General features: G+C 36.1%; 1 protein-coding gene across 2 annotated transcripts in view; it reads right to left on the bottom strand.

Annotated features, from left to right (window-relative positions):
* Nucleotides 1-15,785, bottom strand: part of LOC149084943 (chloride channel protein 2-like) — a 424,727-nt gene that overhangs the window by 96,490 nt on the left and 312,452 nt on the right. For both annotated transcript variants that reach the window (XM_089232681.1, XM_089232680.1), the window contains one exon: nt 2,371-2,507. In XM_089232681.1, coding sequence (XP_089088807.1) covers nt 2,371-2,507 — 137 coding nt within the window. The remainder of the gene's footprint in view (nt 1-2,370; nt 2,508-15,785) is intronic.

Here is a 15,785-nt window from a genome sequence, read left to right as displayed (position 1 = left end):
GTTAATATTATCGGAAAATATGCTTTTATGTATTTATTTGTTACAAAAAATTGTAATTGATTAGTTTATTTATAAAATTCACTTAGATGTGTATTGTCCCTGTACAGAAGCTTACCGCATAGTGCTTTTGTGTGTCGTACACATAGTACAGCAATACAAATAACGTTAGCTTTCGGTGATCATTTAGTGCAAAATATTGATGTCATCAGACGTCTTTAAAACAACGAGAACAAGTGGCAAAGTTAAAATTAAATTCAAAACGATTTTGAACAAAATATAAAAAATATTGTTGTAGCGATTTCAAAATTCTCCTAAAAATATCGGGTTATAGAGGCGTTTATCATAGTAGATGATGTCGTTGTACTGAGAGTTTAACATTAAGCCAGGGAATTCCAAACAAGATTTGAAAAAAATATCATTGTAGATGTATTTATTATTGATTATCGTGTTGTAGCGATGTTTTGCTGCATATACAAATGCCGCATCGTATGCAGGATTTTCTCATGGGGGGGGGGGGGGATTTAACATTTTTTTCTTCCCGAAAGGGATTTTTTTTTTGTACTGAAAAAATACACCATATATATATGTATACATGAATTGACATCATCATCATCATCGTGCCCCCACCCCCAAACTTCCAAATCTCCGCCTATGGAGCTGGTTGAAATTTTCTAGAATGTACCTGGTAGGGCCTCAGAAAAACCACTTGGCCCGGGGGCCCATGATGCTCTTAAGATGGCCCTGCAACTTAATGATGGTGACAAAATATTTATTAGCGTATATACTAAATGATCATGGGCAAGGTGTGCCTTATTGGGGCTCCCGTTAAAAGGTTGCAAAATAAGTATACATATTTTTTGTGAGGCTGTATTTGGCTCGATGCCCCAACCTATTTACAGGCCGATTATGCACCTTTTTGCATCCTAAGCCTCACCCATGGGCTATCAGGGCAGGGGTTTTTATGTTGCTCTCTGAAGTAAATTTTTGTATAAGATTATGTATCTTTTATATGAATTATATTTTTATGTAAAAATTAAACAATTATTGAATTTTGTCATAACAGAGAATTTAATCATTGTGCTCCCCCTTTTCTGAGTGCAAGGGGACATCCTTAAAATTGTTTAAAGTATGTACGTAATTACGTAATAGATCAAATGTGAACATGGAAATTTATTATTTCAAGTCTGTATACTATATACCTATTTGAAATTTTACATGCTATGAGTTAAACTTGACTGAAACTTCAACACAATGATAATAATATTTACGTAGAACACACACACACACACAACATTGGTAAACAACGTCAAACGGTATCCAAATCTCTACATTGTTCTATATCGATGTGCCACTGGGGTTTACAATGGTTTGTCACTTCTTTAATTCTGTCAGCATGGTACAGGGTGTTTCAAAAAGAATCATCCAATTTAAAAAAATCATAACTATTTAGCTTTTAATCTGTTTTGATCGAAGAATGTATAAGTAGAAAGAGAGAAATCTCGAGTTTCACACAGTCGCTAACAGGCAGAGCTAAGACTCCCCTTCAGTGTTGAAGCCACCCCATCAGTGTTTGTCAAGATTGGCTTTTCCCACAGTTAGAAACCGATTTGGATAACTTCATTTTCCAGCATGATGTGGCACCACCACACTGGAGCTTGGATGTTCTAGAACTTTTAAACAATTGCTTTCCTGAATTATGAATCGGCCATATGGGACCTGACGATTCTGTTACACATCACTGGCCTCCAAGATCGCAGGACCTCACAGTGTGTGATTTCTTCTTGTGGGGGTTTATAAAAGACTACGTTTATGTGTCTCCCTTTCCAGCTACATTAGCCAAACTGAAGATACGCATAACAGCAGCCATGGAAGCAAAAATGCTCGCAAGAGTTTGAGATTAATTTTGACTATCGTATAGACATATGCCGTGCATCCCAAGGTAGACATATTGAGCACTTTTAATTTGGTTTGTAAAAAAACTTTGATTAGTCATGTAATATAAAATTAATCTTAAGTGTCTATGTTCAATATTTTTCATAATATATGCATTTCAAATTGGGTGATTCTTTTCAAAACATTCTGTATAATAGTTTATGCCATTATAATGGTTTGTCACTTTTTCAATTCTCCCAGCAATTGAAGAAAACCTGGCAATGCTGGATATTATAGCTAGTGAATATATATTTTTTAATCGACATGAGGAGAGTGACGAGAACACAGATATACGTGTGACAAGGAAAAAACCCTAAACATGAGAAATGAAAGAAGGATTAAGTGCAACTGTTATCAAACTTAAATAAAACCATGATCTTGAAAATATGAAGCTGTTACATATGCACCAAAGAAAAACACATTAATATTATTCTATACCTGAGGATTCTACTAATGGAAATGACTGTAATCGCTTGTTTCCTCTTAAAATATTCTTAATTTCTCTGTATGTGGCACCTTGCCACACATACACAATTTGACGAATCATAATATCGTCAACATAAACATTATGAGCTCTGAAAGAAAAAAAGAATTAATGTATCAACATAAAAGTTGCCAGCTCTATGAAAATTTTAATAATAATTAAGAAACCTGGGGCCTACCATCTCCTAATGCTTATAAAGAATATTCCGAGAGACAATCCATGATAATCAGACATCATAGGTAATCCATGCTTATTCAAGGATAAAAGGGAAATTTCGGTACCAGCTCGAAGCTTGAATAAGCATAGTTTTCGCACTGTGTAACAAGGAGTGGGAAGCACCACTTACTGAGATTCAAATTATAGTATTTTACACTTAAAAAATAATCAAAATACAATCATAAAAAATGAAATACTTTCATTTTATTGTACGTACAATAATGTTTCTTGAGAAATAAATGGGTGATTGACGTTTTTGCTTGCCAAGTAAAGAATTCATTCAGCATTTTAAGATTGGTCTAACTCAATTTTAAATTCACATATTAAAATATACATTAAAAAATTTATAAAACTGCTGCAGATGGTTGTACCAGAATATAGTTGTTAATATCAAAAGAAAAATATGAACGAGATGAGGTATGATCCATTAATTCTCAAAAAAGTTGACCTTGATCAATCACCAAAGGTGCAGACACGAAGAAAACATTAGGAGGGCTCAAAGTTGCTGGTCATCCCACATATACAGGACTCAAGCGTGTATGCAGGAGAGGGAAGGTGCATTCCATTGTTTTTTCAGAAATTATTGGGGGGGCTCAGTCATGGCCCCCACATCCTGTAACAGGGCCCTTAGGCTGGGATCTTTAGCCGGCCACTTCTGTAGTTAATTTATAACGTGAAAAAGAAAAAAAATGATGATAACCGTCCCGAGCCCTGTCAGTTCCCCCTATGTGGGGGCCATGGGCTCAGTCCCCTTAGAAAATTTATTGGGGGGCCTCAAATGACCTCCAGCCCCTAGATTCCAGTGCCTATATCAATCACAATCAGTGATTGAGCAGTCATATCACATTCAAGAAAACCGACGGACAACTTTAGCTGATCGCTGCAAAAATTGTATGTATATGGGGATAATCAAAGCTGAAAGACATAAAGTGCGCCATGAAACCGGCATTAAAAATTAAAAAATCTCAAATACGCGACTGTGATTGGCTACATGAAAAAAAAGAATTTAGAGAATTTTTTAACAATGTCGTGGTCTCAAGCATACTTCGTACGAATCGAGCATGGTTCTTTTTTCTCCAATGTCTGTTAAATGATCCGAGAGAACTGGTCCTCATCTCGTGGATTATTGTTTATAAGCATTAGAAGATAGTAGGCCCCCTGAATTGAAAATTTACCAAGTTAAAAAGTGATGTGTTAATATAAATAATTACTGTGATAAAAGCAAATATTAGTGAGTGTCTGTCACAGTACTGTGACTTACTATTATCTGCTTGGGAATAGGGTTCAGATGTGGCAGTGTGATTCCAGTACTGCCAAGGGGTAGTAGAACATTTAGGAGTAGGTTCCAGCATTTCAACTCGGGCCTGAACAGGACATTTGCTCCTCTTTTTGAGTCATGTTTTTGGAGCTTTCTAGTTTCACTAGTAGGTGGCTTTGTTGGGATGGGATTCACCTGAATAGGAGAGATCTGGGATGGTTTTACTATAGGCTTAGGTCAGGTTTTTTACTCCCAGACCAGGGATGGGAATGTGTGTTAGTTGATAACAAAACAGTATTGACAAGGATTTTCCTTCGCCCTAGCGAAGGAAGGATAGGCCCTTAGCGAAGGAAAATCTCTATCTCCTCTGTAGCTTAGTGGTCTTAGTGGTCAGAGCACTCGTCCAGCAATCGAGGGACCCGGGTTGGACTCCCGGTAGAGGCAGAGATGAGTTTTTCCTTCCTTAAAAAAAAAAATTAACATCTGAAATAATAAATATCTTCACAACATCCAGTCTTCGTATATCTTGTACAACCATAATCTTTTTTATGGGCAGTGGAATATACAGTAAAACCTGTCTAAGATGAACACTGTATGAGACAGAAACCTGGTTTGAACAGAACAGAGAGATACTCTTGTAGATAATTGATGCTTTTTAATGATGGGAAAACTCTTTAGACTGAAACTGTCCAGCGTGGAAACTGAAGGCATATTTAGTCTCAGTGGTGTCGAAGCAGGGGGCGCTGTGGGTGCTCGAGCACCCACGGTAATTTGTGACATGGGTCTCCTCACCCCCAGAGAAGATTCAGAAGTAAAAATTTTGTATGTAAAGGCCCAACCCACTTATATATATCGATACCCTTGCATATGAATGACCAAAAGAAGTAACCTGGGAACAGTGGCTTCGATTCTTGTGGTGCAGGAGCACCCATGGTAATTTATGGCATCGGTCTGAACATCCTGAATTGATTCAGACGTCAAAATTTCCTATTTAAAGATCAAGACGCGTACCCACAAGTTCCAAACACTTCCGACGCCCCTGTTTAGTCTATTTTCAGATAAAAAGCTGCTGAAAGGTGAAAAAGTTTTGAACAAATGTAAGAGTTCGTTCTCGATTGAATGGGAAAAATAAAGTTGTACTCTGATCCCTTTTTTGTTAAAAAAACTCTCACTTCATAGAAAAAGGATGAATGATTACTATTGTATCTGAACTGATTAAGGGATTAGGAACAGGACTGTCTCAAGAGCATCGTGGGCCCCCAGGCCAAGTGATTTTGCTGAGGCCCCACCTGGCAAATTCTCGAATATTTCAACAAGATCTCATTTTTGTGAGGCCCTTTTCCTATTGATGCCCGGGTAGGCCCATGCGTTAAGACGGCACTGATTGGGAAGTACAGACAACTGGATACTAAGCGAAGATAATTGGAAAGAAAAGTCACATTCCTCTGTGGAGAATCAAACCACCAACCTCACTTTTTGCGATTGTGTGTTCTACCATTAAACTACAGAGGACAGACATTTTCTTTCCTAAGAAAACTGTGTTCCTTCGGGCTGAACGGGACTGCACAATAGACAGCCTCTCAACTAAGCAGCAGTTCGTAATCAAAATTAGCCTCCAGATGGCGACATAGAATGAAATGATGAACCTCTTTGCTAATTATACAAAGTACAGATGACTGGATACCAAGCGAAGATAATTGGAAAGGAAAGTCACATTCCGCTGTGGAGAATCGAACCACCAACCCCGCACTTCCCGGAATAAAGACCATGCGTTGCTCTTCTTTACATCCCCTCGACCGAGTAAATGTCGCTTTGTAAGTATGGTCTCCAACACCTAACGACATACTCCAATCCAGGACAAACTAAACCAAGGAAAAGAGGAAGAATCACTTTAGGAGAATGTGAAGAAACCTTTTTGAGAATGAAACCAAGCATTCTATTTGATTTTTTGACCAACGCTGAACAATGTTCAGAAAACCTAAGCAGCTCATCAATATGAATACACAGATCAGTGATCCTAGTTACATCCGGAATTATAACACCATTCAACTTGGAGGAGAATCATGGATTGTTTGAAATAGAATGAGCGACCATGATCTTGTCAATGCTAAACATCATGAATGAATGCAAAACTTTGTCGCCGGACTGATCCTATTGCAGAGATCTCTTCCAGCCCAGCTTCATGGCAGAGTCTGGAATGTATTGAGAATGTCTTGGCTGTATTGAGTGAGGTTTTTGATTGGAAATATTTCATTAAAGCAGCAGTATGAGGGCTTCGTATATTTTGTCTTGAAACATCAGAACAACTTTACTCATCATACCATAGCACATGCCACTGCACCTATAGTTAGGGCAGTATAGGAGCTCAAACTCACAGCCAAGGTGTCCATGGATAAGGCGGTATTTCTAGGAGTTCAAACTCTAGCCAAGTTGCCCATAAATAGCATGTGCTTTCAGATGAAGAGCTTGAAAACAATTTTAAAAATATGGTGATAAGGAAAATTCTTCCGCTTTTGTGTCTCTCTCTTCTCTGAAATGAATAGTGCAAAGCCAATCACAGTGAGATTGCAAGGAGCATACGAAAGGAGTTTTTTTTCACTTCAGTATTCATTCTTTTAGCTGATGAAGACATAAATTAAGTGTTCTCCACATATATATTTTTTTGAGCTATCAAAAATTACTAAGGAGAATAGGCACCAATGTAAACAAAATTTTGATTGGGGGAAAGCCATCGCTCCCTTTGCTATGCCACTACCACTCAATTGATCTCAGTCTATAAAGTCCTAGATTATTGTCAAGCTATTTTGCAGAAGGAAGTTTCCAGAGGTCATCAGGAATAACCACGAAGAATCAAGAGTTTGGTGACCAGTCCATTGGCAGGAACTGGTATGAAGGAATTAGTAGCGATAGGAAACCAAGACCAACTGACACACTGCAAAGTCGGGATTGTAGGAAGCAGAAATCTCTCAACATCCATAGCATCACAAATTGGAACTTGCATCAATTCGTTTAGTCGTCCGAATCCGCCAAAAAAACTAGAGCCCAGGGAGGACCAGTTTTGTCCAACCTCCCACCACGGGACAATCTTTCCCAGCCAAAGGCCAAATGAGCAGAATAAAAATGTGAACCAATCATCTGCTGAAAGATAACGGTAAATGGGACTGTAAAATATGTTGGGAAATATGTTAGAACTGCATGACGAATGTGAATTAACTTTGGTGAGAGGTATTTTTATACCCAGACAAAACAAGAATATTCTCGGCTCAATCACGTAACAATACCAACCAGTCTCATGGCAAAAAAATTGCATCACTACCAAGATTTAGGCCTGTGATACACCCACCATGCCTTACATATTCAAATCATGCCATTCTGGGACTCAGAAAGCCTGGTAATATATCCGGATGGATTGGCCACAATCACCGCAGCCTAACATCGATGATCAGACAAAGGCAAATAGTTAACTTTTTTCATATCATTTAGAGACCTTTCCAAACAGTAATGGGTCACATTACACCACAAGTAGATAAGAAAGGAGTGTTGTATATGGATAGCATGCTTGCCCAGATTGCAAGAGGACTAGCTTCGATTCCCAGCAGAGACGAGTTGACTTTTCTTTACGAGTTCACCTCAACATAATATCCAGAAACGAGCATTTCCTTCATCTGTTGGGCTGAGAAAAACATCTAAAAACATTGAAATGTTTGCCAAGCTAGAGCAAAAAGGTGTAGCAATCTCGGATTGGATTGGATGGATTTTTAGTTTTATTGGTGCAAGAACCAATTAGGTCAAAGTGCATTAAAACAAATGACCATATGTAACAATCTCGGTGGACTCTAAGAGGTTTTACAAAAAATTATTTTTATCACATTTGCTGAAATTTCATCAATGTCATAAACATCAGAAAATTAGAACACATTTGTTCTAAACAAACAAAAATGTTGTTTACATCGATGATTTGGATTATACATGCAAACATCAAAAATATTACAATGCGAGTGCTTTTTAAATTGGGACAGCAGTGCTTGGGACAGTGTCCCAAGTTAATACAGATCTGATTTTTTTCTACTCAAGCTGGGATGTACCATTAATAATAGTAAAAGAAAAAGATTGAACATTCTATAGGGGAGACCCTACCTACCATTGCCTTAAATCAGAGAAACTCCCATGTCTAAATATGACTTTTGTGCAAACCTTAGTAGTTCAGTAAAAAAACTTAGATTTTCAGAAAAATCATGAAAAACATTTTCCGCAACCAAAACACATTCTACACAACTGAAACCATCATGAAATGTTAACACAGCAACAAACAAACTGGATGACTGCTTTAAACATAACCTGCAACAACACCATCAGGGATACCAACATATTAACACTTTCGGGTCTGAGCTATTTTGACTATGTTTGTCCCTGTGGACTGAGGGTTTTTGGCACTTTTCATGATTTATTTTAAAATACTTAGAATATATATATCTTAACAGTTTTTAGCTAGAAATTTCAAACTCCTTTCTTTCATAATATAGCAATTATTTAAAGGTACTAATAATTAATATTTAATGAGAAATAATTAAAACTATGTTTTAGAGTTTTAAAAAAAGTTCGCATAAGAAAACATTTTTTAACATAAGATTTCAAACAATTCTGAATAAAAACTTACCAAAATATTGTACAAATATCTAAAAATAGTTTTTATTAAAAAAATATCATCTTGTAAAATTTGCTTTAGCATGGTACTCTTCAAAACACACATTTGCACACAGAGCAACACCACAAGGTTGGTAATAAGTTCGAGTTTCTTTCCTCAATCTTTTTCCAGTTTCTACCATTGATTTGCTGCTGCAAATATTACAAATTCTTGTTGGATTTTTTTTGGTGTCTGTGGTATTATGGAAAATGTCTTGCAAAAAGTCTGTCAACTGTTGCTGCAGGTTGACATGCTGTTATTACTGTACCTTTTTTTTCAACAAATTGCAAGGTAATTTCTCTTATCTGTATTTGCTTAGCTGTGGGTTTTCTAATCATTGCTTCATCGAAGAACATAGAAAAAAATCTAGCTCTGTAGAATTTTCATCCACTACTGCAGTAACTTTGTATTCTTCTTGGAACACAGGGAGTTGTGGCGGGGTATCATTGGTACTCAATTCAGAATCATCCCTCTAACTTGTTTTCACTTTTTTCCATGAATTTGATGTAGATGCTACTGGATCATCTGTTGCTAGTTGTGGCAAAAAGTTCTCCTTTTCATCACCTAAAAATGAATAATAATTTTGTAAAATATACGTCCTAAAACATTTGGGAAAAAATTAGTAATATAAACAAAATTGTTCAAAAGCAAAAAAATCAAATATATTTACCAGTGCTATCATCGTCATCTGAGAGCGACGATTTTCAATCCCTAATACAATTGGGCTGGTATTCTGGATCATCTGAAACTAATAAATCTGACAAAGAATCGTGTGCTAATATATCTCTAAGTTCAGCCAAATCATCGGCATCCGATAAGTCTAAAAATCATTTACGAGACATCGCGAAACACAACAAACATGGCTACCTTACCTAGGACGACAAATGTGTTTCAACTATACTTACTTCTACATCGTTTCATAAAGCTACATCCATTGTCATCATCTGCCATCTGTGTTTTTTTTGGAACTAGAAGATTTATAGATTATGTTTAAAAACATTGGGAACATATATATTCAGCCATTTTATAGCTATGAGAGTTAAAAGTTAAGCCCGAGTCTGACTCTGGCTTAGTTCCTTTGAACAAAAACAGCATCTCTAGTCATCATCTCGAGCTTAGACCCGAAAGTGTTGAAAAAAGTCCCAAATAGTAAGGCCACTGTCTCAAATATCAAGTTAAGAATGTCTGGATTTAAGAGTAATCCTTCTGAGGACATGTTGTAACATTACTTTGGGGCCCCACAGAATAGTCCTAGATCTAGTCAATTTGAAATCTTTATTTACCTTTAATTCACCTCCGAGAACCAGTCCGCTGTAGATTTTCGCCGATCGGCCGCCATTGTTTACATATCAGTATTGCCAGATTTCATTACATAAATGTATTTTTGTTCTGAATAGTTATGCAAATAGCACTTGTCTTTCATTTTGTGTTAGTTTTCCACAGCAGAAGATTGCGCATCCTGATCCGGTGGTGAAGCAGGGGATGCTGGAAATGGCCCCTTTAAATAGCGGCGGTATGCTGGAAACGACACAAATATACCGAGTAACAAATGCACTAAACTGCTCTTACTAAGGCGTTTCGCTTGGTCAGGTGCACGCCGGACATCGCCTTTTGCATCGTCATGAACTGTTGATTGAGTAGCGGACTTAAGCATGGCTCTGCCTGGTTGCTGATCGCCTCTACCGACATCATGTGCTGATGGTGGTCGTTAGATTTCTTCACATCGCTGCTACATTACTGATCGAATTGGAATACATCGACTCAACTAACACGGAAGTTCGTCTGAGTTGCCGTTGGTTGCCCGCTTCCCCGATGACATCATCGAGTAATGGTAAGGAAAAACCTCTCAACTGAATCGTATGACTCTTGTGACGGTGGTCTGATGCAATGTAATTGGTGAGACCGAAACTTTTTCTAGAAACTCTGTTGCTAAAAGAACTTTAACAAAAAATCTAATAATTATAACCAAGTTTTGAATGAAATACTATTTGTGTGTGATCTTATCTTGCAACGTATGTCTCTATCTGCCAATGAACAAAACAGTTTCGAACAACTCTATTTATTTCTATTATTACAAATTAAAGCACACATTAGTCAAGATATCAAATCAAGGGAAAAACCCTTCACTAGTAGGAAAATCGCAGAGTATACTTATGGTGAAGAGGCTAGGGCGGAAGTGACACTCGGCTATGGTCTTCAAGAAACGATGCTTGACCACAGATGTCAGTAGAACTATAGTCACACATGAACTCGGCGACGAACCCGAGACGACAGAATCAGATCACGGACGTCAACCGAACCATGCTTGGTCTTCGCCGATCAAGCAGTAGAAACAGGTATTGCTGAGCAATACCAATCACCATTTGAACATAGCTCAAATATTTCACTGAAAGTGTTTTTTTTTTTTTTTTTTAAATTAAAATTTTTGAAGACGTATCCGTGTGACCCTTTCCTTGTAAGGAGGTGCATTGCTGTAGCTCTATTTGTTTACAAGTCATTTCAGGTCCAAGGGACTTTCTCATACACCCTGTATGTCCATTAAGCATGAGAATAAAATAAGCATCATAGAATCTCAATTCCACAACGGTAGTCACAGCAATAGACTTGAGACAGTACGTTTCATTGCTGATTTCAGACGGATCTCAACCATTTCAGTGGCATTTACAAGATATCTCGCCTTCTTATTTTAGCATTGGCAATCCCAAATAATTTGTAAAGTTAATCCCTCTCTCAGTGGAACATTTTCCCAATCTATTCCAATGGATCACAAACTTTGGTCAACCACGGCTCCTTTGCCTAATTCATGATTCGTCAGCGGTTCTTCAGGATAGATTAATAGATATTTTCCCGTATAAAAGAACTTCTTCAAAGCACAAACAAATCTCAAGCTCGCCACGACACTCCACATAAAGGTCGGCGATGCCCCTAGAAACAGTGACGCACACTTTGAAAAAGCTGCTATATACCCATTACTTTATATACTCATTTACTGCTGAAAATCATAAGGAAGCTTATTGCTATTATGTCGTGTAAAAGGTTAAAAGGTATCAATCAATAGTCTCATCGATGTAGTTAAAAAATACAAAAAATAAAAAAAAATAAAAAAATCGCTGAGAAAATAAAACTTGTTAAATAAAACAAAAAAAAAAATAAATAAATGCAATAATGGCATAGCTTTGTTATCTGAAGTCTGTACCGCAAAAAAAATATCATACTACAGAATCGTTTATTCCTGTGCTAATTATCAAAATTAAAATTCAAAGCTCAACATAAGTTTAAATAAACAAATACAGACATAGAAACATGCCGCTGTGGTGGTCGAGTGGTTATAGTGCCGGACTCGTGATGCGAGGATCCGGGTTCGAACCCCACAGTGGTGGTCGGCTGAAGTTGGTTTTCTGTGGTTCCCAACTTCAAGGCGCAAATGCGAGCCGATCTCCCCGTTAAAAAGTCTCGCCACAGAGAGCAACAGTCCTACAACGGTAAATCATTCAACCATAACACTTCACTCATAGTTAGAAAAACTGGGGGCAGATGACAGCACTACACATAACAAGCATTACACAGAAACAAACTTTACGTCAGGTTGCACTACACGTACACGCACATTCCCGCCGGTACCGATTCGTTGGGGGGTTCTGCGGGGGGGGGGGGTGCATGTGTGGTGTAGCAGTAGTAGGTAGGGCCTCCAAAAAATGGCTCGGGGATCCATGATGTTCTTAAGTCAGCCACCTCGTTGGGCAATTTGCCTGTTGTGGCGTTGTATTTGTATTAAAAAAAAACTTCCTAGTGAAATGAGATGCTTTATATTGAGATTCAAAGACGAACGAGAAATGGTTCGATGTTTGTTTTTCCATTTTTCACGACTTTTGGTAATGAGAGGGAGAATTTGTGAAGGAAAAAAAATACATAAATGACTTCAAATAAAAAGAAAAGATACACAACGTGTGGATACACATGATACACATGGTGATAATTAAATTATCACCATGAAGTTATCGTCTAAAACAGTGTTTCTCAACCGCCGAGCCGCTATATTCATTACCTATTCATTTTTCAAGCCTTTTCATGAATAACTATTTGGTTTATTTCACTATTATGGTACATATTATTTTTATTTCTCAGCATAAAAATCATACAAGGGGAAAGATGAAAAACCCTCCTAGAGTTCCAGAACAAAGGTTTCCAGCCGCAATTGTAAATTATAAGAATTTGGAGGATCCCTCTTTCCCTTATTGCACTGAAAATCCTTCGTTTTGTTGCAAGGCCCCAAGGAAGGGACATATCTCTGGTCCTCTCCTCCCCTTGAAACTAGCATTTTTAATTGTTTTTTTTTTTCTTTTCGTATTTTTGAGTATCCATCTTCCTGAGACCCAAACAACACAGCAAGGGTGGGAAATGTTTTTCCATACTCTCCATCCCTTTTCCCCTAAAATACCCTACAGGGCTCTCTGTTGACAACCAGATGACCCTGTTGTTTGCGTGTTCACGGTTTGCCATTGTCGGCACCACAGAACATTTTTATTTATTTTTTTTATTAATTCAAAACAGCACACATAAATACATGGACACAAATATACAAAATAAAATAAAGACAACAGAACAAAAAACAAAACATACACTATGCAGCTCTTAGGGACCCATTTGGTCCGTCCTAGAGCTTAATAAATATTATATATAATAAACGGCACACTCGATTTATATTTATTTCATTTCATTCATTTTTTTTTTTATTATTATAGATATTTCAAATTTTTCCTTGGTTACCTATTTATATTTTCAATAAACCTTTCAAAATTTGTTATAGAGTTTGAGAATGTGAAGATTTCTTTCTTGAGATGTTTATTTATTCTAAGGTCTGATAATTTTTTTCCGAATTTGTTACAAATAGTTGGTCCTAGCTAATTTATACTTTTTTGAACAAGGTATTTGTTTGTTTTTGGAGTTATATACAAGAAGTTGTATCTATTTGAGGTTCTATCGTTATTAGTTTTAAGAAATAAATTATGGTTTTTAATCATAAAAATTATCATTTTATACACATAAATTTGTCTTAGATCAAGTATTAAAATTTCTGATTTCAGTAGATCTGGATTATTAAATAACATTACCTTACGTTTTATGCGATTATAGATGTTATTTAAGTTCTTAATATTATCGTGATAGGCACCTCCCCACACTGTAATAGCGTAAGTTACTCTTGATTGGATCCAGGCGTAGAAAATTGTTTTAAGGAGTTCCGGACTTACAATGTTTCTTAATCTATATAAAGCTGCAATTTGTTTTCTTATCGTATTACAAACATTGTTAGAATGGCTATTCCATTTTAGGTCATCTTGTATAACTACACCTAAATAACTACATTCTCTTACTCTTTCTATGTGACTGCAAGAACAAATTTGGGAGGGGTATTTACAAACGTGTAATCTTAGTGATATTGGAGTTTCTGGTTTAATATATCTAAGTTTTAGACAGATGAATTGTGTTTTTTCTACGTTTGAAAGTAATTTATTTTTTGTTAGCCATGTGTTAATCTGTCTAAGGTCATCTTCAACTTCAGTTATCAAATGAGAAATATTTTTACCTTCAACATATAATACGGTGTCATCCGCGAAAGACCCTATTCTACCATGCAATTTTAGAAGGCATAATTCATTTATATATATCAGAAAAAGTGTGGGGCCAAGTACTGTTCCCTGAGGTATTCCTTTTTTTATTTCAAGGTAATCACTTTTTTCATTTTCTATATACACTGCCTGTATTCGTCCATAACAGTACATCTCGAACCACCGCAATAGTTCACCACGAATTCCGGCATTCTCCATCTTATGTAATAACAGAGATGGATTTACATTATCAAAAGCTCTTTTTAAATCGATAAAAACTGCTATTGAATAATTATTGTTGTTGAAGCTCTGGTTTAGATATTCATTAACTTTTGCGATTGCCATTTCAGTGCTTTTTCCTGTTTGAAAACCGTATTGATTCTCAGCAAAGAAGTTTATACGTTTCAAGTAACTAATCAATTTTGTTTTCATACTTTTCTCAACTATTTTTGAAAAAACCGGGAGAGCTGAAATAGGTCTATAATTTGCTAAAAGGTTTTTATCACCTTTTTTAAAAATTGGGTACACGATGGAAACTTTGAGCTCGGGATAGAAAATTCCTTTTATTAGTGAAGTATTTATTAGGTATAGTAACAAGTCATTATGATATCTGGCTATGATTTTGATCATTGTTACTGTTATACCATCATATCCTGTCGCTTTATGTTCATTTAGTTCTGATATTATCTTGTGTAAATCATTGTTTCCAATGCCAGATATCATCATTGAAGATATCGATGCATTGCTATCACAGTTTCGAGAAGCACTTATATCAGAATCCTCACTATCTAAGTTTCGGTTTATAAAATCTGCATTAAAGTTTTCAGCCAATTGTTTGTGGTTTGTTGTATCTGGCAGGGTAATTTTCCTATTTTTATTCATCATAGTTTGGTTTATAAATTGCCATTGTTTACGAATATCATTGTTACAATTTAAAAACTTTTTCCTGTAGTATTCGTTTTTCACTATCTTGATCTCTTGTTTCAGAGCTTTTTCGAAATTTTTATATGTATCTTCATAACACTTAACATGGGGGTATTTTTTGTGTTTTTTGTAGAGTTTTTCTTTGATATTTATTTTATTTATTAAATGTTTATTGATCCAATTTTTATCACTTTTTCGTTTTATCGGTTTTTTTGTTTCCCATAGGTTTTTATTCAACGTAATAATGTCATGGAATCGTTTTTATTTATTACAAATATCATCTTCATATACGTTGTTAAGGTTTATATTTACCACAAATTCCTCAAATTTTTTATGATTTATTAATGTTTTATTTATTATTGGGGGAGTTTTGATCTCATTTTTCTTGTATGTAAGAAATGTATCCCAATATTGGAAAGTGATCAGTTATTTTGGTATTATACACAATAAATTTTTGATATGTATTCATTTTTGTTCTATAATAAACGTGATCTATACAAGTGCCCCCATCTCTAGATTCTCTGGTAATTTGATTTATTAATGGGTTAAATCCGTTTATGCACATTGTATCTTTGTAGTAATTGACATCGGTGTTGTGAGCAAGAATATTTATATTACAGTCTCCAATGATTGATATGTTACTTTTTTTTCTGAGGAAGGTATTCAATTCTGAGTTGAACT

Source organism: Pholcus phalangioides, unplaced genomic scaffold, assembly GCF_987345545.1.
Source record: "Pholcus phalangioides strain wild (caught in Gottingen) unplaced genomic scaffold, Ppha-v1.0 ptg000007l_1, whole genome shotgun sequence".
NCBI lineage: Eukaryota > Metazoa > Arthropoda > Arachnida > Araneae > Pholcidae > Pholcus > Pholcus phalangioides.
This window is presented reverse-complemented; position numbering and strand designations above follow the sequence as displayed.